Raw genomic sequence first — 27,571 nt, 5'->3', positions numbered from 1 at the left:
AAAAATCATTTTTTCTATGTTTGAGTCACAGTAACTTTGACATAGTAACATCTGCAGTAATATTTACAGCTCTGATGACATCTCACCAGTGTTAGCTTTATTTTGACACCAAGACTGTTTACACAGAGTTTGTAATTGCAGAGAAATACATTTATTTTGGTCATTTCCTTTTCAAGCAGGAAGCTCACCCTTCTTGGTATACCCTTTAGATGAATACAGAGTTTTTAATTAAATACATATTCTTTAAATAATGTTCCCTTTTAGAAAAAGTAGGATAATTAAAAAAAACAAAACATTTATTATAGCTCTGTCACGTAGAAAAAAACCTGTCTTTTTTCTGTGGTCTGTTATATAACATTAGGGGTGTTCGTGGCAATTAACTTTTTAATCGACTAAGCGGGTCAAGTAAGAAACACTTAAATATTAAGTTACATTTGAAAACTGTTTAAAAAAAAACATATCCCCATTCCACATTCCAAAATGTCATGTGACAATCTGATTGGCTTAGGAGTGATGATGTCACAAGGATGTCACAAGGATGTCACAAGGATGTCACAAGTATCCTTTGAAGTTTTTCTATAAATAGGGGTGAGAAACGGCAATTTTCAGTTCGTTTCTTCGCAGCCTTTGTGTTTGCAGCCTTCAAACGTTCACTACAGAAAAATTTGGAAACCTCTCAGAGTCATCGGATACAAACGCCAACATGTATCCAAGATTACGGCAACCGAGACAAAAAGATTTCGCCGCCTCTCCTTCCACGCGTGGCCGGCCAATTTCTCCAAATGGCCTCTTATCCATCCAAAGGGCATTACAGGAGAGTAGGAATGAAAACAACCATCTCCAGAACAAAATTCGACAAATTGAAGAAGAAAAACGTCACCTGGAGAAGAAGTGCTTACAGATGGAAGCACAAAACAAACACCTGGAAGAAACACTACAGCGCCAGCCCGACATCAACATTATTAATGAGGGCTGGGGGATCAAGTTTGCTCAAGCCAGAGAGCAGATTGTATCCCTCATCAAAGAAAACAAGAAAAAGAGCGCTGAAGTTAAAGAAATGTCCGAGCAGCTTCAAGGCAGGAAAGCCACGATTGATAAAATGGAGTGGGATCTGCAATACATGGACCAAATGAATCACCTGCTCCAAAGAAAGCTTGATGAAGCTGAAGAAAAAAATAAAGAAGTCCTCCAACAGAAGGAACAACAGGACACAAAGCAAAAAGACCTGCAGCGCGAGCTCCAAGGCATGCAGGAAAAGTACAGAATGGTGAAGGCAGAGTTGGAACAAACATTGGTCCAAAATAAAGACCTCCTTCAAGAGAAAGAGCAACAGAAAGACAGACTGCCAGAAGAAAAGTGCATTATCAAGGACTTTGAGAGTAAAAATCAAAAGTTGCAAGGATTCTGTGATGAACTGAAGGTCAAAACAAGTGAGCTGGAGGGAGAAAAGGAAACACTAGAAAAACGATGCTCACACATGCAGAAAAAGATTGATCACATGGCCAAAAACAACTCAGAGCTCATTAAGGGGATATTGTTGGAATTCAACAACTTGAAGCGGGAAAACACAGAAATGCAGGCCCAAAAGCAAAAACAAGACAAAACGCATGAGGACCTGCAGTGTACGCTCCGCGATATCCAGAAAAGAAATGAGCAGCTAGAAGGCCTGCACAAAGAAGATCAAGTGAGAAATGCAGACCTGCAGAAGGCAAAGCTGACACAGGAGGCAACATCCAAAGACCTCAAAGAAAAGCTTGAAGAAACACAAGCAACATTAGAACAGGTGGAACAAACATGCAAGAAACTAGAGAGGCAAAACACAGAAACCATCGATGAGTTGAGAACCCTCATCCTGGACAAAAAGGCGCTCGTGGAAAAGTCCATGAAAAAGAAGAAAAGATTCTTCAGCTTTTTCCGGTAGAGGGACAATACTGCTTCTTCAACTGATGTAGCCTCGTCTTGCTCCACCTCTGTTCACCCCCCAACCAGTCCCGGCAGTTGACTGCCCCCTCCTGAGCCTGGTTCTGCCGGAGGTTTCTGCCCGTTTTAAGGCAGTTTTTCCTCCCCACTGTCGCCTAGTGCGTGCTCAGAGGGGATTGTTGGGGTTTTCTCTCCTCTACCTTGTTTCGTTATTTACTTGTTAACTTTTTGCTCTTACCTCATTTAACCTTGTTTCGTTATTTACTTGTTAACTTTTTGAACTTACCTCATTTAACCTTGTTTCGTTATTTACTTGTTAACTTTTTGCTCTTACCTCATTTAACCTTGTTTCGTTATTTACTTGTTAACTTTTTGCTCTTACTTCATTTAACCTTGTTTCGTTATTTACTTGTTAACTTTTTGCTCTTACCTCATTTAACCTTGTTTCGTTATTTACTTGTTAACTTTTTGAACTTACTTCGTTTTACCTTGTTTCGTTATTTACTTGCTTGTTTAACTTTTTTTCAACTTATCTAACAAAATAAAACAGTTGAATTTATCCTTTGAGTATTGTTCATCTATTCTTTACAGAGTTTTTCCAAAACACTTTCAAACATTCAGATCTGTCTTTCATTTTCTTCTTGAAACCTCATGAACGGTGAACTAAAAACTCTGGAACATGGTTTGAAACACTGAAATTGTTTCAGCTGAAACTGGCAAAGTCATACGTGCGTGTGTGAGTGTCACAGGTGATATGGTGTCACTAGTCCGGTCATCATGTTTAGGCTCATTCACTCCAGAATTATTTAGGCCAAATCTTTAAAACAGTGTCACTGCACACACATTTCAATCACACAAATGCAGGATTAATTATTTGCAGTATCTTCTCTGATTTATTATGAGAATGTCACGCCTGATCATTTGCGCCCACAACATCAAAAATGGGGGCAAAAGGGAGGAGACCACGTTTAATCGATTATAACACGAGGTCAGAAATATAAGTGCTGACATGAGTAGTGTCCACAGAAACCTCTGAATCTCAGCTAAAAACTCATGTAAACCATGTCTACAAACACCAAACAAAGCAAAGACACCAGACAGTTAAAAGAGCAGTTACTGCACCATGAATCTGTGGACAGGTAATATCCATATTTTGATTTATGATTTTCTGGAGTTAAATGTGAACCAAAGCATATTTTCAAACGTGTTATATGCTATAAAATACTTTTAAAAATTAGGTGAGGGAAATAAAAAAATCTATTTTTCTATGTTTGAGTCACAGTAACTTTGACATAGTAACATCCGCAGTATTATTCACATCTCTGATGACATCTCACAAGTGTTAGCTTTATTTTGATTTTATTTGACACCAATACTGTTTACACAGAGTTTGTAATTGCAGAGAAATACTCCAGTTTTTTGGTCATTTAATTTTCGAGCAGAAAATTTTCACTCAGAAAACCCCTGGGGGCCAAACAGCACTTGTTTGTGCTTTGGAGTTTTCATGTGTTTTGGATTTTGTAAGTGTTTTGGATTTTGTACGTGCTTTGTCTCTAGGGGCCACCGTATGCAAGGCAGTCCAGGTGGAGAAATTTTGCTTTTAGACTCATTTTATTTCTTTATCTGATAAGAAAACTATTCGGTCAGATAGTTATTTGTGGTGAAATTAATACAGTTTCATGCACATTTAAGCACCACATCTGAAATTCAAGCACTTTTCAAACCTTGAAAAGTCTATATTAAAATTAAAGGATTCCAAGCACCTATACGAACCCCGTCTACAGAACAGCCAAAATACTGTCTTTAGTTATTAACATTTGAAATGATGAAGGCACTTGAAAATGTCACTTGAAAAGTAACACAAAATTATCTGCCTTTCCAGACAAACAAAAACTTTTCAGAACTACTTAAGGTTTTGTGAGGTTACAAAACCCTGTTTAGTCTTTCCCTCCCAGGCTTCTAAATTTCTGATTGGCTAACATTTGGCTTTTAGAGTTTCCATGTGAAGGGAGATATTTTTTAAAACTGCACGTGTGACAGGATTAAAAAAAGAAGAAGAAGAAAATCTCTGTTTTCAAAGATACCATTATACGTATGGACGTAGCCTAAACTACATTTTGGAGGCTGAACTGGAACTGGAAACCTCCCTTATCTTTACCAACTGACAATCTGATATCCATTCCACTTCATAGTACAGGGAGTGCAGAATTATTAGGCAAGTTGTATTTTTGAGGAATAATTTTATTATTGAACAACAACCATGTTCTCAATGAACCCAAAAAACTCATTAATATCAAAGCTGAATGTTTTTGGAAGTAGTTTTTAGTTTGTTTTTAGTTTTAGCTATTTTAGGGGGATATCTGTGTGTGCAGGTGACTATTACTGTGCATAATTATTAGGCAACTTAACAAAAAACAAATATATACCCATTTCAATTATTTATTTTTACCAGTGAAACCAATATAACATCTCCACATTCACAAATATACATTTCTGACATTCAAAAACAAAACAAAAACAAATCAGCGACCAATATAGCCACCTTTCTTTGCAAGGACACTCAAAAGCCTGCCATCCATGGATTCTGTCAGTGTTTTGATCTGTTCACCATCAACATTGCGTGCAGCAGCAACCACAGCCTCCCAGACACTGTTCAGAGAGGTGTACTGTTTTCCCTCCTTGTAAATCTCACATTTGATGATGGACCACAGGTTCTCAATGGGGTTCAGATCAGGTGAACAAGGTGGCCATGTCATTAGTTTTTCTTCTTTTATACCCTTTCTTGCCAGCCACGCTGTGGAGTACTTGGACGCGTGTGATGGAGCATTGTCCTGCATGAAAATCATGTTTTTCTTGAAGGATGCAGACTTCTTCCTGTACCACTGCTTGAAGAAGGTGTCTTCCAGAAACTGGCAGTAGGACTGGGAGTTGAGCTTGACTCCATCCTCAACCCGAAAAGGCCCCACAAGCTCATCTTTGATGATACCAGCCCAAACCAGTACTCCACCTCCACCTTGCTGGCGTCTGAGTCGGACTGGAGCTCTCTGCCCTTTACCAATCCAGCCACGGGCCCATCCATCTGGCCCATCAAGACTCACTCTCATTTCATCAGTCCATAAAACCTTAGAAAAACCAGTCTTGAGATATTTCTTGGCCCAGTCTTGACGTTTCAGCTTGTGTGTCTTGTTCAGTGGTGGTCGTCTTTCAGCCTTTCTTACCTTGGCCATGTCTCTGAGTATTGCACACCTTGTGCTTTTGGGCACTCCAGTGATGTTGCAGCTCTGAAATATGGCCAAACTGGTGGCAAGTGGCATCTTGGCAGCTGCACGCTTGACTTTTCTCAGTTCATGGGCAGTTATTTTGTGCCTTGGTTTTTCCACACGCTTCTTGCGACCCTGTTGACTATTTTGAATGAAACGCTTGATTGTTCGATGATCACGCTTCAGAAGCTTTGCAATTTTGAGACTGCTGCATCCCTCTGCAAGATATCTCACTATTTTTGACTTTTCTGAGCCTGTCAAGTCCTTCTTTTGACCCATTTTGCCAAAGGAAAGGACGTTGCCTAATAATTATGCACACCTGATATAGGGTGTTGATGTCATTAGACCACACCCCTTCTCATTACAGAGATGCACATCACCTAATATGCTTAATTGGTAGTAGGCTTTCGAGCCTATACAGCTTGGAGTAGGACAACATGCATGAAGAGGATGATGTGGACAAAATACTCATTTGCCTAATAATTCTGCACTCCCTGTATAAAGAGTGTTATACCCCCTTTGATTCTCCTGTTTTCTATTTAAGTATGTGTGGTATTTTCCACATGAACAACTCAGTGGAGAGATTATGTGAAAATAATCTGATACAATGTCATGGCTTCTCAATGGGAGAGAAGGCAGAGTTTCGAGATCAGCACAAAGGTAGTATTGTGAGGTGATTACAGGTTTAGTTCGCTCCTGCTCTGTCCACTGACTGAATAGGAAGACTGTCAAAAACATTTGGAGCCCTTCTTACAATGACAACTCACCAGGGTCTGACAAATTTAGCAACAGCTCATTCTACCACAAACTGACTTATTACTGTCATGTTTTACTCAAAGTACAACCATAACTAAAAGGTAATAATGAGGTAAATTTATAGTTGATGAGGAATTTTTAAATATACCATAGTGCCGTCCTTGAGTGAGCAGATGTGGTAGGTCCCCTCGTCTTTTTTACGAGGCGGTGTGTAAATGTAGTGCCATGGGTTTCCTCCAATCTGAACACTGTTTTCAGCACAAGAGACCTTGAAAAGTACAGGAGGGCAATCTGTGCAATGAGAAAGGAAAAACAAACATTATACTCGCTTTGTGAAGCAAAACATTCTTGATTAGAGTGGCTATCACTCTGTGACCCCTGGAACAGCAGCAGAAGAAAGCTGCTGCGGCAAATAGGGATGTTAATAAACAGAACCAAATATGTTTAATATCATGTTCATATCAAGCACCATATTTTACATGATTCACAGTTCACAGCCTTGAAGAAGTCATTTCAGGTCCCTTACAGCTTGATTTAAGACAACTTTCTTCGTATTAGCTGCCTCACAAAAATGGCTTTATTAGTTATTTGAAGCTATGCATGTACTCAACTTTAAGCACATATACCACTGGTTCTTAAAAAAAAAAAAACAACAACCTGTGATTTGAATATTTAACGGGATACCAAACGGTGCATCTCCGACTGTTTTGCCACCAAGAAGAGGACTCTGCTTTCCAAGTGTTAGCTTCTCTGTCAGGTACTGAAAACAAAGAAAATGTTCATCATGTTCTTACATCCCAAAGACGTAAGAAGCAAGCTAAGCAGAATGATAATAAAACACTTTCTATTAAAAAAAATCACATCAAATTGGTAAATGGCCTGTATTTGTAAAGCGCTTTACTAGTCCTAAAGGACCCCAAAGCGTAGGCAGTAGGCAAAGGGTGAAGTGTCTTGCCCAAGGACACAACGACCGAGACTATCCAAGCCGGGGCTCGAATCAGCAACCTTCCGATTACAAGGCGAACTCCCCACTCTTGAGCCACGATCGCCCCTGATGCAAATTCTGATGCATTCACTAATGTCTAAATAAACACAGACTTACTCTTTGGACAATGTGCTCGAAGCTGTACATTTTCACTGACTTATTGCTGTAATACAGTGCAAGGACACCTTGAACCAGATCAGCACCTATGACACCATTTCCAAACACCTACAAGAAAAACAAAACAAAAAACCTTTAAATGAAAAAACCTCCAAGAAAATGTACATTTGAAAAAATGTAAACTGTATTTAAAAAACAAGCAAACAAACAAAAAACTTACTTTTTTATTGATCTCCATAACACCAATAACTTCCAATGGGAAAACGTGAAAAATAGCGATGTGCATCACTGTATTCTGAGTGATACCTGCCTGTGGGATAAATCAGAAAAAAGGTCACGTCTCCATCTCCTCTCTTCATTTTTATAGGACTTACAGAAAAATAAATAATTAATAAACTTTCTAGTTGCACAAACAATAAATTACTACTACTACTAATATAATAATAGTAATAATAACAACAACAACCTTCTGATTTGAAACCAACAACCACAAGATGAAAAAAGAATAATCCTTAAATATAAAGAATATAAAAAAAATGAAATGATAACAAGAGTCACGTATAGCTAGTGACAGCTATGTTTAATTTAAATATAACATTAACTTATTATTGACTTTCTCTTGCAAGACACAAATACTTTAAATACATGTATTCACTTTACCTGTCTGGCTAAAGGTGTTTCCTTGTTTTGAACAGATTTAACATAAAATGTCTCTTGAGAAACATCCCAGCCAAGATATCTACAAGATAACAACAAGCTATAAAACTAAAATGGCTTTAAAATTAACCAAATCTAAAAATACTTTCCACTCAAAGGACACTGAAATCAGAACCGTAGAGATACCTGAACTTATAGTTTGGAGAGAGGTAAACTCTCTGCAGTTCTTCTCCTGTTTCAGCTGAAAGGCGAATTAGCCAGTTATTGGCCGTCAAAGCCAAGAGGCTTGGTTTATGATCAGATGGAGAAGATAAGGATTTTTCCTTTGGATGAGAACAAAAAAAAAAAAAAAAGAGGTAACACAACAGTCTGAAATTTTCTATCTGAGCAACACCCAGTTTATTAATGTTTACTTACAACTGGGCTGTGACACATCAACGTATCTTCAATTTTCTCCTGTTTGGACCTCGTTGGCAGTTTGTACAAAATCTGAGGCTCAACATGAACACTGAAACACATATACAAAATATAAAACATAAGCAGCTTGTCAGTGTTATTGGGCATACACAACACTTTCCTACTTCAGTTAAAGCTCCTTAGATCATCTGCTCCTCTGTATCCTACATCACTGTTTCGCAAAAGCAACAATTTCTGACGAAGTTAAAATGACACAATGGGTTTTATTTTAATTTAAAACAGGTGGGCCATGATACATTAAATATCATGGCCCACCTGTTTTCACATTATTCATCAGACATCTATACTTTTCCCTGCCAGATAAGATAAGACAAAAAATATTCAATATCTTCCACTGCTTTAAATAGTTTTCCGCATTTTTTTTTTTAAAAACTCATCAACTTGCTACGCTGTTACACCCATCTCCCTTTCATTCACACGCATGTATTCTGATTTGCATTCCTCTTCTCTCCAGAGCATACCTCAACCTTTCCAGGCTCTTTCACCTGATCCCTACTCTCACTACAGACAATAATATTTAATACACTCAAGTAAAAGCTTTAAAACATTATATATCCATTACATAAGTGATTAAAGAGGTGATGATTTTCATTTGGCTCTGGCTATATCTCTTAAGTGGGTGCCAAATAAATTTATATTACAGGCCAGTGTAATATGAACACTTCATATTAAAAAATATATTTTGTATAGGTAGATTTTTAACAACTCATTTTTAATAGTGTATATGACCAGTGGAGGATTACTTTAACGTACCAAAATAGTCCTGTGTATATATTTTGGCATGTATACGTGTTTAAAAACTGAAGCTAATTAAAGTTAGGACCCCATACTCACCAGCTGTAGCAGTGCTGGTAGTTTTCAAAGTATAGTTTGCAATTTTCGTACATTACTGTGGATTTTGAGGTCTTGCTCCATACTTTCGTGAAAGTCCGGTTTTCCTACAATATGGCAACAATAATTAATATGGGAAAACACCAACTGAAAGCAGTAACACTACAAACTGTAACATTACCTGAAGGAGAATACCTCTCAGGATCTTCAAATTATGTCTGATTAAAGTCCCAGTATTTCCAAGACCTGTGCTCCTCCGGCTCAGCAGTTCAGCTGCGTTAGCGCTCCCCTTTCTCTGCTGTGGCGCCATCTGCAGGTGGTACGTTTTCCTACTGGGGGCTGCTAGCAGCATGACTAGATCGACTGACTGAAGTGACCACAACAGCCCACCCAGAGCGAGGTAAGCACCGTATGGTTTTGTAGTCCAGCACGCTACAGCTGTTTTCTAGGCTTCATGTTTTCAACGCCGTCGCGACCTCACACGTCCAATGACTAACATGAAAAGTTAACAGCTAGCTTAGGTTAGCGTGAGCTAAGGAACCTCGACATGTCGCCAACTTCGTCCAAAAGTTTTGTTTGCTATATGACCCAGAGGAACTGCTCGGAGGTTGCATGGAGGGTTAAATATAATTGTTAGGGTTAAGTTGGCGAGCATTGCTTTCGCCTGTCGACTGGGGTTGTGTTGTTAGTTAGCCGCTAACTCTATTAGCACCCCATCCCTCTCCATGTTTTCACACGCGTCTTCTTCTACGGCACAATAGCGCTCTCGCTGTCCCGCTGTAGCGCACCCATTCGTCTGCACGTACCCTGACCAGAGATACACTTAAAAATCAGCTGCATCCTTTAGTTTCCGTTTTTATTTGCAGTAATAGTCCGATTCTATATTTTAGGAATTATTATTCAAACTATATAGCTTTTTTTAAGCATTTGCGCGGTGTTAGCTAAACATATTTGTCTGTGTGTATGTGTATTTACGGTAATCATTTATTTATTTTATTTCTGTTTTGTTTTTCCTGTATTAAATTTGAGCTAATGTACTTTAAAGAGTCACGCTAACGTATTATACTAGGTTCTTTTTTAAGGATTTCGTTGCATTGTATTTAAACGTTTATGTATTCTTGACTTTTGTTTTCTTTTACTATTCTACTACTTTGAGCTCATTGTAGTTTAGTTAGCTTTGGGGATTTTTAAAAAACCCCAAAATGCATGCATTTTCTATTTTCAGGACATTTCCCAGCTTTCAGGGCAAAAGAAGAGTTTATCGTATTCTGTTATTTTATTTACATGTATGTCTTAACATTAAATAGACATTTGGATGGTGTCTTTAGGGGTCACCACAGCAGCTCATTTGTCTCCATCTCACCCTATCCTTAGTATTCTCTTCTGTAATAGCAACCCTGTGCATTTCCTCCTTCACTACATTTATCAGTCTTCTTTGTGGTCTTCCTTTGTGTCAGCTCCATCTTCAGCGTCCTTCGATGCTAGTATCCCTCCCCTGCATGACATAGATATTGCTTCCACTAGTCTTTTTAGGCAGCGATGTACTGACCAGGGATTGTTGTATGTATTTAAACCTATGTGCACTTTTACAGAGTAAATGAATAAAGTGAAGAGGTTCTCTGTAGCCAAAGTGGCTGCAGTTTTCATCAGATTCTCTATGAGGTTAAAGAGCAGTGACAGTAGACCTTCAGCTCCACTGGGTTCACGGATTCTGACCAGTCCTGATGACATCTTCAAGCACAACATGTGGTAAGTGATGCGACTTTAATGAATATGTGTAAAAGTTGCATTTATTATTCCACATAATAAGAAGACACCATGTAGCTTGTATATTGTATATGTGTTATATATAATGGTAAATGGCCTGCATTTGTATAGCGCTTTACTTAGTCCCTAAGGACCCCAAAGCGCTTCACACTACATTCAGTCATTCATACACACATTCACACACTGGTGATGGCAAAAAACATTGTAGCCACAGCTGCCCTGGGGCGCATGACAGAGGCGAGGCTGCCGGACACTGGTGCTACCGGGCCCTCTGACCACCACCAGTATACTAATAATATACTATAATATATAATAATATACAATCTAAAATATAGGTCACAGGATTTCATGACATTAAAGCTAATTATAACAAATTAAATTGTGAGTCATTATAGTTAAATTGATATATTAACATCCAGGAGTTGCTTTAGTAATGTTTTTCATGTTAGGGATCATGTGCAATGGACAGAGGAGGACAAGGAAAATGCACGGCAAAAGGCGGAGGAAAATTCCACTGTACGACTTCCTTTAAACGAACAAGGCAAGAATAAAATATTTTAACACATTTAATTAGATTTTTGGGAATTACATGGAAACAAAAATGATGAAAAAGTTCTTGAATTCTGTCCTTGCAGGTAAATTTGTTACAGCAGCTTGCCAGTACTGGGACATGTTTTATGAGATTCACCAGGACAAGTTCTTCAAAGATCGCAGGTGGCTGTTTTTAGAATTCCCAGAGCTGCTGCCTTCAGGTGAAAGAGGCCAGAGCACAAACACGTGTCACAGTCATCAGCAAGCAGCCATTCAACTATGTAGTGCATCCAGATTGGACACCGAAACTGGAAAACATCAACGGTGCAATCCCATTGAGCATCACAGGAATACAGACACCTTTAACTTTCAGGAGTCCTGTCAACAAGCTGCACGAGGAACGAATGAAGCTGCTGTGGATGATTCTGTTTTTCCTGGACAACGTGCATCCTTCAGGATCCTGGAGGTTTTTAAAAGTGTTAATATACTCTGTTTTTGTTTTAATTTTTTATACAGGATGTGCATGTTATATTATTGCAACACAGATAATGTTAAATAACTGCTTTGCATTTTCTTCTGTTCACAGGTTGGATGTGGAGTTGGTAACAGTGTGTTTCCTATTGTAAATAACATCAAGTAAGTCAAAATGTTTCTCTTTAATGAATGATCATACAGATGTTTAGTATTTGATTGTCTCTATTGTCATCTCTGTGGTTGACTTAGAGCAGAGCATACACATAGAACACAGTGGAAATTTCTCTGTGAAGTAGTTGTGTTATCACCTACATTAGAAAAAACAATTAAGACACTTGTAAAAAATATGTGTTGAGCCACAAAATCACTTTGTTAGTATTTTACAAGTACTTGTGGTTGTAATGTGATGATTCCCAGTTGTTAAACTGTTTGTTTTCTTCCACAGAGAAACAGACTCATTTTTATACTGTTGTGACTTCTCGCCACGTGCCATTCAGCTGGTTAAGGTTAGCATCTGTTTCGTATGAAAATATAAAGTGTATACTGTATTATAATAATAATTTAGTCATCTACAAAATATTGCCGTCCCTTAAATATTTTGGGAAATTTAATTTCAACAGCTGATTTTTTATCTACAAATAAAATGTCTTTATCATAAATTTCTACCTAGACAGACACAGAATAGATAAATATGACATCATGTGCAGAAATGTAGCAGAAGAAAAAAACATCACTGTTACATATCTCCACATTAAATAAATCTCACATATAGAAAACAATGTTAGTAATGAAAAAAAAGACGGCATTCCTACACACTTGCTAGCCAATTTGTAATGTACACCTATTTAACTGTTTGTTAACTGATACACTGGGATTTTCCCACACAACCATCTTTAGAGTAGCTAGGATAGGCTCCAGGCTATCCTAGTCCTGAATTGGACAAGAAGAAGGATGGATGAATGGACGGATCATCTTTAGGGTTTACAGAGAGTCGTCTGAAAAGGAGAAAACATCCACTGAATGGCAGTTATTTGGGTGAAAATGTCTTCTTGATGCTGTCAGACAAGAATGACCAGACTGCTTCAAGGCGATAAGAGGGTTCATGAGAAAATGTCTCAGAACTGTACATGAGCTGCAACACCAATGTGATAATGACATGCTTAATAGATATAATCTAACTTATTTTCCTTGTGTAGAACCACCCAGACTATGACGACTCGGTGTGCCACGCCTTCGTCCGTGACATTTGTGACAAAATGGCCACCTTCCCATTTCCTCCTCAGAGCCTGGATGTTATTCTGGCAGTATTTGTGCTCTCTTCCATTCATCCAGAGCGGTAGGTGAGGTTTAGAGTACAGAGATGGGAGACCCTAATGTCATTTATCACCTGCCAGCCAGCCCCTCCCCCTCCACAACCTTCATAATCATCCCATTGCCCAGCCTTTGTCTGAATGTCATTACAAACCCCAGTTTGAAATGGAAATATTAAACCATACAGTTAAGTGCAAGATATTGAATATTCTGTGGTTTGCTTGACACTAAAAGTATAGATGAATTTGGGAAACACATGTAATATACTTGGGTTAAGCTAATACAAATGCACTCCTGACTGAAGTCAGTTGTATCTCAGTGAATGCATTTCTCCTTGGCCTATATTTTACAGATGGCTGCAAGGATCACCTTAGCTGCAAGCCTGCTGCATTATAACATAATTTATCCGATAACTAAATTTTATTGACAGCTTGCAAGACGTTGTGAACCATCTGTCTGCATACCTGAAACATGGTGGTGTGCTCCTTTTCCGTGATTATGGGAGATACGACTTCTCACAACTCCGTTTTAAAAAAGGTAAGCCTCCCGATATGCCCGTTGTATCATTTTACCCTAATTTCTTATATATTCTTAATACATCTTTGTCTGTGTGTGAGATTCTCCTTTTTAAACAAATTCTTTGTCATTTCGTCTCTGACAACCAGGACGGTGTCTATCAGAAAATTTCTACACACGCGGAGATGGAACCTGTGTTTATTTTTTCACAAAAGGTATTTCTACGTATGGGTGTGGGTGTTGACACCCCTATTCTGATCAGTGCTATAATACAAGTTTGTGGTGTTTACAAAGATGGAATTTACATTTATTGGTGAATGGTTAAATATATGCATTATCTCAGATAAAACTCAATTCCAAAATTCGTAAAAAAGAAAACTAATGTATAAAAAAACAGCTTCACGGTAATGCACACAAAACCGTGTTTTCTGTTGTCATGGCTTTCTTGGCAGAAAGAGAACCTGGACTAAAATTTTGGTTCCTGACTGTTGTGTTTTATGTTTTACAGAGGAGGTTCATGATTTGTTTTCCAAAGCTGGACTGGAAGAAATTCAGAATCTAGAGGATAGACGACTGCAAGTGAACCGAGGAAAGAAAGTAGTAATGCGCCGGGTGTGGATGCAGAGCAAGTACAGAAAACCGTATCCACCTTCAACCTCTTAGCATCCCACCATGCACAGATCTAACTAGAATTGTGTATTTTTCATACTTTTATACTTAAACTGGTTTATTTGGGCCTAGTAATAACTGTTTTTTGGAGGCAGCTGGGGGTAAAATATATAAAACTCAATAAAAACCAGTAAACAGGTGTTTGGTGTTTTCTACTTTATTACTCATTATATTCATATTTAGATACTGACACAATGTTGTTAAGTCCAGGTGGGCTCGGGTACATGAACCATGCACTAGATGTTTTAAGGCCACTGTAAGAATGATGGACAGGAGATTACGTTCCATTATTCAGTAAGGCACATAAGCCACTTCAAGCCACTTTTTGTAAGAGAGAAGCAAATTAGCGGTTGCACTGATGTGTTGCCTGAATATATGCTTAGCTGTGTTTATTGATGCTGATTTATCTGCAGATAAGCTGCAAAACTGATTCAACCTCACTGCCATAAAGAACATTTCAGGAAATCGTTCCCACTGTTCTAAGACATACATTGAGCAAATTAGAACTAGTGAATCTTCTTGGATGAGAGATTTAACATCTTCAAGAATTTTAAAGAAGTCCAGTTGCTTTCTTTCCAATCGCCTTGGATTCCCATGACCTGGACGACTCTACACGGATATTCCTGTTATTCTTTATGAAATTGTACAACAGCTCTTGTTTTTGTGACCGGAGAACACATCCGACGCACACCAGGACACATGATTACATGCATATTTCTGTTCCAAACCTCCTTGCTGCTGTTTCTTAAGTGTACAGTGCACATGTTATTTGTTATGTCATTTCCACCACTGTTTGCTACAATTTGCTTTTGCATGATCTCAGTCTTTTATCTTTTTTCTTTACATTAACTTAATTATCCGATTTCAAATTTTTTGCACTGCTTTACATATTAAAGCCTTCAGTATTGGTCTATGGTACTTTTAATATTGTTTTATTTTTTGTAGATTATGCTATTTTGATTTTTTTTGTTCTTTTGTAACAATAAAATCTGGCAAGCTAGCTATCAGCAGTGCTGTGAAGAAGTATTTGTCCCTTCTAATGTCTTAGTTTGCATATTAGTAGTGGTTAAAATTAGCAAGAAAGAAATTGTTTTAAAGCATGTAATCGTTACTAAACTGAAATACTCAAATTTATGATCAAATATATGGAATTTATTTACCAGCAGTGGAGAAAAAATGTGAGGGGGAGCTAAGTTAAAATTTCAAGTTATTATCTCAAAATTTCAACTTACTAAGTATCTAAAAGTTTTGCCTTACTTCTGACTAACTGGAAATGTCAAGATACTTTACTCAAAAGTTTGAGATAACTAAAAATGTCAAAATATTAACTCGGAGTTTTGAATTACAAGTTGATTTTTAATAACATAAACAAGCTTCCATATCAACCCATTAACCCTTCCAAAAGTAAGCTTTTTTTCTTAATTACTATTTCAGAATTTTTAGTTACCATCATAATTTTGACGGAATAAAAATTTTTTAATTTGATTTCTTGAAACTTTTTTGTTTTGGACGTCAGAATCACAACTTAACCCTTACTCTAATTTATGCCTGAGAGTAGAAAATAAAAATTATTGCATTGTATCTAACTATTAATCTGAGTATTTTTATAATTATTATGTTAACTTTCAAGCGTTTTATGTATTTATTTATTTTAATTCTTAATTAAATGAATTAGTTTATTTATTTATTGAAAAGACATTTTTTGATATGCCATGCTAGGACAGTTTAATACAAGGAAATCGATCATTTCATTCGTTTAAAAGTCATGTCTCGACCCTTTGAGCATCGTAACCTGTAAAAATAAAACATATGGTTGTCATGTTTTCGTATGTTGTCGCTGACGCTGGGGGGGGGGAAATGTTTCGCCCTCGCGATAAGAATTTTGCACACGATGCGTGACGTTTCATAGCCAACCACTTGAAGACGGAGAGGTGGGCCCGGAGCCCGGACTCGCTACTGAGGTGTGAAGAGGTTTGTGTCCTTAAAACACAATAATTAGACATTTTCACCTACTGGCAGTCACCGAGCCCTTCTAAAGTCACACAGGGCACGCCAGTCGGTCAGTTTTTCAGTCAGTGTTAAAGCCTACCCATGTGCGCTGCAGCACCTACACACGAAAAGTAGCTTGATGAGTATCCAAAGTAGTGGAAGTTTGGAGGGGACGCCATCTTTGGTCCCAGCTCTCCACGTCCCCAACACGGACTGTGTTTTCAGCTACATACCACGGCAGTGGTGAAGGTCCAGAAAGGTATCGTGAAACATTTTAAGCCGCACGTCTTTTTTACTTGTTCGTGTTGTTCTTTTTGTGCATATAGAAGGGAAATTCTATTAAAATGACCGAGCAAATCTTGGTGGCGAAATCTGCTCGCTAGCTAACGTTACTCTAACGCGTCAGCTCCAAAGTCCATTGAGCCTGTTTGGCTAGCTACTAGCACCGAAGACACAGGACCGTCTTTCTGTGCCCAGGCCAGTGCAGTAACCTTAAGACGAGTGCAATGGCGATTAAGCTTTGTTTTGAGCAGAAATGTAACTGTTGTAGTCGATGCATCCTCCATTAGGCATGCTGCCTGTTTAAGAGCACACATTAGCCAGGTTACCGATAATCATGTGCAAATGGAGATAATCAAGCAAATTCTAGTAATGCTTAGTGGATTGGCAGCAGCCAGTGCAAAGGTGTGCATCGCATCGTTAGCAATCCTTTGTGTGTTAACTGCTGTTTTCCTTCCATCAGTGTCCACATCATCTACATGTGTAAGTGGTGTTGTTTGTCATCTTTACGGTACACAGGGGTCTTGCATCGGCTTTTATCCTGGAAGTATTTGTGGTCTGTAACTAAAGCTAATGCACTGGATGCTTGGTAGCCTTGCTTGACCTTAGCTTTTCACTCTAAGTAATACTCAGTGTTTGTGTAGAGATGACAAGCAAAACTGAAGGAGAACTTATGGCTGGGCTATGCAGCATGCCAATCATAACGCCATAAAATACATCTGTAGTTGGCACTTAATGTTAATATTGCTTCCTGGACGTTAGTTTTCATTGGCTGTTGTAATGATGGAGGACTTTACCCAGCCTAGGACACTGATGAATCTCCCCACTTCGTTTTGTAAACACAGATTGACATAAATTAGTAATAGCTGACTACATGAGAATGAGACTATAATTTATTTTGTTCATTTTGTTTTCAAGTTTTCAATGAATGGACTCAGACTGAAATGGCCTGTTCATCTAATGTCAGGGTTTTTTTGGGGGGTTTTTTTAAAACGACTTTCCAAATGTCTGCCATAAACAGGTGGTCAGCTTGTCTGCTGAGCAGCATGGAGTTAAAACACATCCACACCATGAGCTGTAAGGGTTCAACCGCTAGCTCCCGCAGGGGCTTGAATATAGATAATATTTATGCTCTGAGGCCTTCATGTTTGAAACAAAAGCAAATCCTTGAGAAACAATACGCAGCTCATGTGTATTTATGACGTGAAACTGGCATAAACATTTGGGGAGATGTGGTTATGGATCCGTCTCAGCAAAACCAAGTCATAAAAATGCAAAAGTATTGGTTGATCGTCTACAACATTGGACATTTCAGAGCTTATGCAGAAATGATAATCATCACTGAACCTAGAAGCCAGTTATTCCCTGCATGTGTTAGATTTTCTAATTAAGCGGTAGTGAGGTGAAAATGGTGCTAATCATTTGAATGAGTTGAAAATGAAGCCGATGTATTAAGGCGCATGCGATATTTAGTTACTATATACAGTGTTGTGTAAAATCAAAGGGCTTCTTTTTTTTGCTTATTTTAATACACATGTTTCAAATCACCCAAAAAAAATGGGTAAAGGTAACCCAATTAAAAACAAAATGCAGTTTTACATTTTTTAAGGGGGAAAAAAATTATCCAAATCTGCCTGGTTTGTTAATCACAGTTAATTTATTATTTAACTTTGGTTCTTTGGTTCTGTTTAATTTTGATAGCCACACCCATATCTGATTACTACCAGACCTGTTGAATCAAGAAATTGCTTAAAAACAACCTGTCTGACGAAATGAATTGGGCTGAAAGATCTCATCTAAAAGGCACTCAAGAACAGGAGAGAAACAAAGTCGTTGACATCTATCAGTATGGAAAGGGTTATAAAACCATTTCTAAGGCTTTGGGACTCCAGCAAACCATGGTCAGAGCCATGAAAACCTGGAACAGTGGTGAACCTTCCCAGAAGTGGCCACCTACCAAAATTACTCCAACACCGTATCCAGGAGGTCACAAAAGCACCCAGAATAATATCTGAAGAACTGCAGGCCTCACCTGCCTCAGTTAAGGTCAGAGTTTGATTTGATTTAACAACAGGAAAGCGACTGGGCAAATAAGGCATCCATGGGAGAGCTCCAAGGTGAAAATCACTGCTCACCAAAATGAACACAAAGGCTCATCTAATGTTTGTCAAAAATTTCTTTGGGCTGCTTCAGGACCTGGATGACTTGGCATAATTGATAGAACTATGAAATCCAGAAAATCCTGAAGGGGAATGTCCAACCATCAGATTGAATGGGTTAAAACAAAACACACAAATAAAATCAAGGTTTTGGAGCGGCCTGAAAGTGAAAGTCTGGAGATGGTTTGGCATGACCTTAAACAGGCCGTCAGTGCTAGAAACCATCCTGTGTGGCTGAATTAAAACAATTCTGCAAAGAAGATAATAAATGTGAAAGACTCATTGCCAGTTATCACAAATGCTCAATTGCAGTTCTTGCTTATTAGGTTTAGTGGACAATTACTTTTTCACACATGGTGAGGGTTTGGATACCTTTTTTCTTTTCTTTTTTTCTCTTTTCTCTCTCGCTCTTTCCCTTAATAAATTAAGTCACTCTTTAAAAACTGCTTGGTACAGATAGTTTTCACAGTGCTATTTAGAGGAAAAAAGCAAATATAGGGGGGGAAAAAAGCAAATATTCTCCATAAGGTTATTTTATTTTTTTTGCTCTTAAATTGATAAAGCTGCCACATGCAGAAAAACATGGTTAGCTGTGTTAGGTACGTGACCTGCAGTAAATGATTTCTCGAGCAGAATTTAATTGGGAAATTACAGATCCACAAACATGACAATGTTAGGAAGAAAAATGTGCGGGTTGCCTAATTTTTATTTATTTATTTATTTTTTTAATAAGGTATTTCTCAGTAAAAAAAACAAGGTCTATCGGGTGGTTGCAAAGGGTAGTTAACATTATCAGATTCGTGACAGTTTGACCTTTTTATTAAGTCTTAATCAAGAGGTTAGGGCAAAGTAGTGATTATAATAAGCTAAGCAGATGCATCAGTGTAATCATTGTTATTTTATATCTTGCTTGCAGAGCATAAATATGACAGTATTATGCACGTATTGATCAAATTTCAGTGAGGCAAATGCTGATTGTGGCTTACAGTTCCATGGCTTCTGTGGTGCTAGACTTGATGCATAGCACCACAAATACTTCACAAAGTGTAACTATCGATCACAATATAGTGTTAGTAAATGTAAATTAGAAGACTACATTAATAACAGGTCTCTTTTCAGTTTAAATGTGTTACTGAATACACATGAAGATAGCAAATACATCAGTTAAAAGTTTTCAGATAGAATTTGCCTAAAGCGATCACCGTGGTGGTTATTTAAAAAAGGTAACGGACGCTTCTCTGTGGAGGTGTTGATAGCATGCTGGAAGTAAAAATATCCTAGCCTGGTTAATTCTTAAAAGTAGCTATTGACTTTTCAGAAACTTAAAGTATAACAGCATGTTGGAGCTGTTTTTGTGAATGACACCGATTGGTAAAGAAGGGATTTTAATTAATGACAGGACACATGATTCTTTTTACGTTAGACACACTTCTTTTTTTGTGTGCTTATCTGGGAAATGGCTTCATGTCAGTATCGTTTGGCGAGCCAGCTGTATTCTGTCTGTTACAACCCATTTGTTAAGTTGCTTTGTGTTTGCAGATGTATTGCTAATCATACCATAATTGGAGACAGGGTTTGGTTTGAGAGGATGTAATAAATTACTTTTTGTTTAGCTGTGTGCGCAAACTGTTATGTGAAGTCCTCAGGGTCTAAATGAAGTGCAGATTCAGTCCTGAGATCATTGAAGATTTTATTTTTCATGTGAAACTGTGTGTGGTTTAATTTGTATTTGTTATCTGGGATAATCGGGGCAATCACGTTTGAGGTGTAACTATTTTTTCACTCCGTTTAGAGAGACTCTTTTTTTTTTTTTTTTTTTTTTTTTTTTTTTTCATTCTGTAGGTTTCTTCTTGCACTGCTGAAATATTTTAAGCAAAAGAATGTGTATTTTGGTTTCAGTGGTTTGTAATACATATCCTCCAACAATTCATGTCGCTGAATGCTACAAGATGACTTTTTATCCTCGATCTTTAGTTCACATTTATAATCCTAGCTGGTATAATTTTAAACATATTCAGTGCGTTCTTGTCTTTCCTACTCTTAAATGGATTTTGAAAATCCCTACCTACTGTACTAAGCTTGGATGCAGTGCCAAACCTTTCAAAATGGTTGTCTCATTACAGCACAGATTTAGTGAGCAGGCACCTCTGAGTCTGCAGCAACACCAAAGCTCATGGTGCTCCTGCATCATTCCCACAGGAGCGCTGTGAGCAGCATTGCCTAGCATTTGAAACGTTGCCCTTGGATTCTCATGATTTAAAGAAAAGAACAAAACAGAAAATTTCTGAATGTGGCCTCTGCATTTGGAGAATATAACGCGTTCTTTTGAATATTTTTGTTATTTAAGTATTAGGCTTTTACCTGTAGAGTTGGTGTAACCATAATCACAACTAGCTTATCTATTCAGTACTTGATGAATAAATATAGCAAAACCTGCCTTGGGGATGCCACTAGGGAGCAGGCAGAAATTTGGTCTTGGCCTACATTCTGATCTAGACTCAAATCCACTCACCTCTCAGAGTTTTAGTCACATTAATCATGACTCTGCTCATAAGCTTACTGCTGCTGTGTCATTTGCCCACTCGAGTGGGCAGTAAATGGGTTCAATTAAGCTGATCGTTGAATAACGGAGACACACTGTGATTTGTTGCTAATCCTCCCAGGCACCATGGAGGAGCTGCACAGCCTGGACCCCCGGAGACAGGAGCTGCTGGAGGCTCGTTTTATGGGCGGAGTCAGTGGCAGCACAGGGGGCAGCACTGGCAGCGCAAGCGGGGGAACCAAAGTGAGTCAGAAATGAGGACGTATTTATTTATTGTTTAAGTGTTTCCTATTGTAGTGTTGACTCAGTTATTAATCGTCTCTCTTTATTTCAGGGCTTGACCAATAATGAATGTTCAAATCACAGTTTTGGAAGTCTAGGATCTTCAAGTGACAAGGAGTCGGAGGTAAATATCTTTAATCCTATGTGGGAGCTACTCTGATCACATTTACACTGTATAGATTAATCATGCTTGACACAAGTGTTTGTGTCCTTTGCACGCTAATCTTAAGCATTCCATTATTATATAACCTTTATTCTGGAAATGATACCAATATTTCCTGTATCAATATTGTTAAATTAAACAATATATTTTTAATGTAGTCTTGAACTGTCATTTACTTGCATACTGGTGGTTATTTTATACTATTAATTAATAATTTTTTAAATAAAGATTTCATTTAATAATGAAGTACACTTGCAATAAATGCTCTTCACTGTTAGTCTGGTCACTTATTATCCATGGGTAATAAGTTTTGGTCTAAAGCTTTCCTTTCTTGTCATTATAGGGGTCTGATGTGAAAAGAGGGAGCTCTCCTGCTTATTCGGTGGGTAATTTATCAGATCTGAAAATGAATATTTTGCATTTAAAGGCTGGAGATTTGTCTGGTCAACACTGGTGTTTGCAGTGATCCCTCTAGGTTCAACATGACCGAAACAATGCTATTTATTTATATTTTTCAAAAGACCAATATTTATAATGGAAATATTTTTCAGATATTAGGAAAGTACTTTTATTATTCCAGAACTTGTTGCATTTCTTGACTGTTGTTAACCTGGACTATTGGGGACTTAAAAAAAGGCCGTTACAGCTCCAAACATCTATTGTAATTTTACTTATTCTGTATATAAAGCATGAATATCTATAAATACCCATTGGAAACAAAGCTGTCACTATATAGAGAATACAGCAGCAGTTCAGGTTCAGAGTGTCCGTTGTGCAGTAATCATACTGTAAAATTATACCAAATTAAATTTAATGTTTCAGACCCCAGAGAAGAAACAGACTGAAACAACTAGAGGCAGAAAAAGGAAACCTGAGATCCAGTCAGAGAGCAGCCAAGGTAAGTGTTGTTCGGTTATACCGGTTATAATTATTTTACTCCTGTTATTTGTGTTATTCTAATAAAATATGTTTGATAAATCACAACACTCATCCCTGCTTTCTCTTGATTTTAGGAAAATCAACTGTGCGGGGACCCAAAATAAGTGATTATTTCGATGTAAGTTTTGTGTCAGATATTTCATATATGAAGTATGAACAGTATACTTCATGGCACTATAGATGAATATATATAGTGCTTAGAAAATAATGTGTGCTATATCAGCCTGTTGAAGATCTGAGGCGTAATCCATTTCCTGTCTGTAACCACATTACAGTAAAATAAAAGGACCCACTGGCTGTCTGCTGTTACCAGATCTTAGGCAGCGGTGCTACTTATCCTCTCTTTTCATCTTGTAGTTCCAGGGAGGAAATGGGTCCAGTCCTGTGAGAGGTCCCCCTCCAGTGATTCGTTCGCCCCAGAATTCACATTCCCACTCGACTCAGGGCACTTCTGTAAGCTGTGATAATAACAAAATAACTCTTTTGTAGCTCACCATAGTGTTGACCTGTTTTTAAATAAAATATCATCACTCTCTGTGTTCTAGGTTAGACAAAATAGCTCATCTCCTACTAGTCTGTCTTTTGGGGACCATATGGCACATCCAAAGCAACTAGCAGTCAAATTTGTTCAGGTGAGGAGGTTGTAACCAAAGCCTTCCTGTATTCACTCTTAAAACATGTTTGATATGACAAGTGTTTAACTCCTTTTGTTTTTCACTCCAGACTGACCTGACAGTGTTAAAATTGGCTGCCCTTGAAAGCACCAAGAATCTAGACCTTGAGAAGAAGGAGGGCAGGATAGATGACCTGTTAAGGGTAAGAGGGACATCTTACTGTTTTATTGACTGAACTAGTTTAAAAACAAGGTGGATAAAACTTCCCAGAGTTCAGTTTTATAGTAAATGTGTTTAGTAAAGCATTTTGTTTCTATGTCTGCTTATCCAGTGTCATTTTCTGCTTCACAGGCAAACTGTGATCTCAGGAGACAGATAGATGAACAGCAAAAGTTACTTGAGAAATACAAGGAACGCTTGAATAAGTGCATCACCATGAGCAAGAAGTTACTTATAGAAAAGGTAAACAAGTGTTTTTTTTCTGTAGCCTGCGTTATTAAAATCAGGAATGTTTGTGTGGCTGTGAACCTGCATGCTGTATTTTATGTTGTTGTTGTTCAGAGCACCCAGGAGAAGCAGGCCTGTCGGGAGAAGAGCATGCAGGATAGACTACGTTTAGGCCACTTTACTACAGTGAGACATGGGGCCTCATTCACAGAGCAGTGGACAGATGGCTATGCCTTCCAAAACCTTGTCAAGTGAGAAGCTTTTAAATTGTTTGTCTCCCATTTATTTATTAAGCTTTGCATATTTTAAGTTTAGCTCTCCACGCACACCTTAAAGCTGCACATTACATGCACATTTAATTCCCCTGCTACTGAAAGGTTGGGGGTTGTAAGCTCAGCTCCAGGGCTTCATTTCCTAGGACAGCTGCCACGTCACTTCTTAACATTATTCGCTTAAGAGTAGATTTAACCTCATGTTGTCAAAACAGACTTAGTATTTTTAGTATAATTTCACTGAGTTTTGCATTGCAGCCTTCATCTGCAGTATTTCCATCGTCAGATTCAAGTTGAAAATTCTAAAATGTAGTTGTACCTCTAAAATTAACAGCTTTAATATGTCCTTCGGCAGGCAGCAGGAGTGGATAAACCAACAGAGAGAAGACATTGAGAGGCAGAGGAAACTTCTTGCCAAGAGGAAACCTCCATCTTCCAACAACTCCCAAACACCAACCACAAACTCTGAGCCAAAGCAACGGAAAACCAAGGCGGTGAATGGAGCAGAAAACGATCCCTTTCTAAAACCCAGCCTACCTCAGCTGTAAGTCCACACCCTTGTGTAGGATCCTTTTCCTCCCCCGTGTTTTGCTTTATTACCTCATGTTTACCAGGAAAGCAGATTTTAACAGCATGTAGCACAGTATTAACTGAAAGTGTTAAACTTAAGACGCACTGTTAAATTAGGCTCATGCTTTGTTTCTATATGCTTTCTTATCCTTGAAAGGCTGACATTAGCAGAGTACCATGAACAGGAAGAGATCTTCAAACTGCGACTTGGACATCTGAAAAAGGTTTGTGGAAATATGAAGCCTGGTAAACAGAATTGTGACGTTTTGTTTGATTGTTCAATCAAGTTAATATAGTTCAGAGTGCCTGACAGATAATTGACAAAGTAAAAGAACAAAATAAATATGCAACAGTAAGAAATTTAAACAGACAAAACATTAATGGCCTAAAAGTAGGATGAATCAATTAAAAAAGATAAAATATTAATAAAAATGTAGATTATAATGGAATAAAATGTATGACAAAAGGCCAAAAATAGAAAAATTGAACATTGCAGTGCTGGGTTTTAGGTCCGATGTCTTCCTTTTTGAGTGCTATACACTTAAACGTATGGCCCTTATTGCTTAGTAACACCCCCTTTGGTGAGAGTGGTTACTTTTAAAAGCCACCTAAATACTTGTTTGAGGAACTTGTTTCCTTCTTCCTGCAAAAGGGTTCTAGTTTTGTCAGATTCTTGGGCTATCTTGCATTCACTGCTCTTTTTAGGTATGACTACAGATTTTTGATGAGGTTTAGGCAGGGGAACTGCGTGGGGCCGAGGCATAACTGTTAGCGTGCACCTCTCAATGTGGCCAACTGTACCGAGCCTTCCATGAACATCCAATTTGAGCAGATGTGGCTGTACAGCAGAGGCATAGCCTTCTCCTACTTTTTGGGCTATGGCTGCATATTTTTGGGCTGAAGGTTGACTTGGTATATTCATAAACCTTTGAAATTTGCATCACCTGACCTTTCCCAGTGGTTGTAAACAAGCCTTAGAAATTGCAATGACCGACGTCTTTGTAGAAGGGGTAAAAAATGCTAATGCTATTTAAAATAACAATAAAGAACTGTAACTTTGACTTTTTAAATCTGTTCATGTATTTAGATTTTAGCTTGTGGCCAAACTTTCTGCATTTATCTCTTCCACCTTTTTCCTCAGTTTCCTGATTGAAAATCCTGTTCCATTAGTAAAGATTGTGCAAAGAATGTAAGGTCAATTTACTTATTGTTTTCATGGGAAAAAAGCTTCACTGAAAAGCCCTAACGGACTCTGCACCAAGTCAGATGTTAATATTTAATTGCGAGCTCGTCATGTGTATGAGTGGGTTTTGATGAACTCTCCTTGTAGTCAGTGCTCTGAAGTTCCTTCTGTGCATTTGTGTGTTTGTGTGTTTGAATCATTTATAGGAAGAAGCTGAGATCCAGGCAGAGCTCGAGCGTCTGGAGAGAGTGCGCAACCTTCACATTCGGGAACTGAAGAGAATAAATAACGAAGACAGCTCACAGTGAGTCTAAATCACTTTCCTTGACATTTGCTGCATTGACATTGGAACACGATGTACAAGCAAGGCTACAGTCCTCGTCCACAGTCGAATAATAAAGGGTTGTATTATGTGATATTAAGCTTCTCGTCGTTTTTCAACATTACGTCTTGTCTCCAGTGTGTTGTGAGACCCACAAAATGAGGGGGGGAAGCCCATCTCTTTTTGTCTGTTCCTTTCTCTGTCACATTCAGTGTGTCTGAACTTGCTGTTCTGATTTATAGACTATTGTGGTGTCAGAATGGGTTAACGCCACCCCCCCACCCCACCCCAGCTGGCAAACGGATTCATCCTCTTGAATTCTGAATGAACAGCTCACAGTCTGCCATTATTTCCCTGCTAGAGCCATGTCTGCTAACTCAGAGATGCATTAGCTATGAGCAAACTGAACAAAATGTCTGTTCTGTGTTTGCTCCTGCAGCCCATAAGTCTTTATGTACTCCAGTATCCGGGGGGAATGAAGACCCAGTGGATTACTTGTATTTGCAATGTCCTTAGAGTAATAGCAAATGTCCTGTCGTTGGCACATCAAGCTGCTAAATATGGTTGGCAGTATTACATTAATGCTGATTGTATTCACACAGACTACAGCTGCGTTAAAAGTGAAATTAAAAATTATAGGAGCTTTGAGACCGAAAATTAAAAAAGAGGTTGCTGTTTTGTGCTTCGGTTTATTGATCACATCAGATTTCTCTCTCCTTATATTGTGTGCTTGCCTGCACTTTACTGAAGAACTTGCTATATAAAAATAAAGGGATTATCACGTATTTATTTTTTGCTTCTTTTGAGAGTGATTGGATTTTGAAATGTGACTGAAATGTTTTCATAAAATCTGCACGTTAACATCTAAACAGTGTTTGAGCAGCTAAAATTTGGACTTTTATAACCAAAACATCTTACTTGTCTTACACAGACGGCCATAGCTAAAATGAGAAGGTGCTAGAAGCAACAGAATTTCTTTGTTTTTTCCCCCCTCATTTATTCATGTCTGTATATCAGCTATAATGCAGTATGCTGCTCCTTTATCTCACTCGCTGAACTCTACTGTAAACCGTCATGTGCAGCAGTTCATGATTACACCTGTAGTCAGAAAAATGACCTCTTAAAACGTTGCAGAAGCTGGGTGAAATTATTTATCTGTGCAGTATTTGCAGCTGAAATTTGACACTTTAAACTGTTATGCAAGACTTGCCGTTAAGTTTTTAATAAGCAGCATAATGTGACTTTTTGCTCGTCTTTGTAGTACTGAACCTAAAATAAATTGATCTAGCAAAGCTAATTTTTTATTAATTTGTGATTCACATATAGGTCCAAATTTTAATTTTACTCCTCCCTCCCTTATTATTATTATTTTTTCTCCAATCTAAAGATTTAAAGATCACCCAACGTTGAATGAAAGATACCTGCTCCTGCATCTTCTAGGCAGAGGAGGCTTTAGTGAAGTTTACAAGGTAAGTCATTAAACATGGAAAAATACTCTCAATAAGTGTTGCTGTGCAGGTTTATTCTAACTGTCACTGT

At 38.1% G+C, this 27,571-nt stretch overlaps 4 protein-coding genes across 5 annotated transcripts in view; 3 read left to right on the top strand and 1 right to left on the bottom strand.

Moving 5' to 3' along the window:
- dcaf17 (ddb1 and cul4 associated factor 17) overlaps window positions 1-9,355 on the bottom strand; it is a 36,381-nt gene extending 27,026 nt beyond the window's left edge. The window contains exons 1-9 of the mRNA XM_042220383.1: window positions 9,185-9,355; window positions 9,007-9,110; window positions 8,113-8,203; window positions 7,882-8,018; window positions 7,699-7,777; window positions 7,259-7,348; window positions 7,039-7,146; window positions 6,594-6,696; window positions 6,085-6,227 (exon numbers count right to left, since the gene is read on the bottom strand). Coding sequence (XP_042076317.1) covers window positions 6,085-6,227; window positions 6,594-6,696; window positions 7,039-7,146; window positions 7,259-7,348; window positions 7,699-7,777; window positions 7,882-8,018; window positions 8,113-8,203; window positions 9,007-9,110; window positions 9,185-9,355 — 1,026 coding nt within the window. The remainder of the gene's footprint in view (window positions 1-6,084; window positions 6,228-6,593; window positions 6,697-7,038; window positions 7,147-7,258; window positions 7,349-7,698; window positions 7,778-7,881; window positions 8,019-8,112; window positions 8,204-9,006; window positions 9,111-9,184) is intronic.
- Window positions 7-3,268, top strand: LOC121814439 (cingulin-like). Its single transcript, XM_042220384.1, has one exon. The coding sequence runs from the start codon at window positions 704-706 to the stop codon at window positions 1,919-1,921; it is 1,218 nt and encodes a 405-aa protein (XP_042076318.1). The 5' UTR covers window positions 7-703; the 3' UTR covers window positions 1,922-3,268.
- On the top strand, window positions 9,296-15,812 carry mettl8 (methyltransferase 8, methylcytidine). Its single transcript, XM_005951733.2, has 10 exons — window positions 9,296-9,403; window positions 10,596-10,752; window positions 11,220-11,311; window positions 11,406-11,767; window positions 11,888-11,937; window positions 12,221-12,281; window positions 12,972-13,111; window positions 13,517-13,623; window positions 13,752-13,817; window positions 14,111-15,812. The coding sequence occupies exons 2-10, from the start codon at window positions 10,601-10,603 to the stop codon at window positions 14,263-14,265; spliced, it is 1,185 nt and encodes a 394-aa protein (XP_005951795.1). The 5' UTR covers window positions 9,296-9,403; window positions 10,596-10,600; the 3' UTR covers window positions 14,266-15,812.
- Window positions 15,813-16,114: 302 nt separating this feature from the next.
- Window positions 16,115-27,501, top strand: LOC102297000 (serine/threonine-protein kinase tousled-like 1-B; the record flags this gene model as incomplete). Of its 2 annotated transcripts, none has more annotated exon segments than XM_005951732.3 (15): window positions 16,115-16,242; window positions 21,362-21,483; window positions 21,575-21,646; window positions 22,029-22,067; window positions 22,508-22,583; window positions 22,699-22,742; window positions 22,982-23,077; window positions 23,170-23,256; window positions 23,348-23,440; window positions 23,590-23,700; window positions 23,800-23,936; window positions 24,313-24,501; window positions 24,685-24,751; window positions 25,917-26,014; window positions 27,420-27,501. In XM_005951732.3, coding segments are annotated over 14 exon segments (1,308 nt in total), but the record flags the coding sequence as incomplete, so codon positions are not given.
- Window positions 27,502-27,571: the final 70 nt, after the last annotated feature.

This window comes from Haplochromis burtoni, unplaced genomic scaffold, assembly GCF_018398535.1.
Source record: "Haplochromis burtoni strain Fernald_Lab_line unplaced genomic scaffold, NCSU_Asbu1 Contig_48, whole genome shotgun sequence".
Lineage (NCBI taxonomy): Eukaryota > Metazoa > Chordata > Actinopteri > Cichliformes > Cichlidae > Haplochromis > Haplochromis burtoni.
This window is presented reverse-complemented; position numbering and strand designations above follow the sequence as displayed.

Excerpts from the sequence above, each read along its gene's own strand:
- LOC121814439 (XM_042220384.1), top strand. The coding sequence starts at position 704 with ATGTATCCAAGATTACGGCAACCGAGACAAAAAGATTTCGCCGCCTCT.
- mettl8 (XM_005951733.2), top strand. The coding sequence starts at position 10,601 with ATGAATAAAGTGAAGAGGTTCTCTGTAGCCAAAGTGGCTGCAGTTTTC. Across the intron at positions 11,312-11,405 it reads ACTTCCTTTAAACGAACAAG|GTAAATTTGTTACAGCAGCT; the intron begins GCAAGAATAAAA and ends CTGTCCTTGCAG. Across the intron at positions 11,768-11,887 it reads CATCCTTCAGGATCCTGGAG|GTTGGATGTGGAGTTGGTAA; the intron begins GTTTTTAAAAGT and ends TTCTGTTCACAG.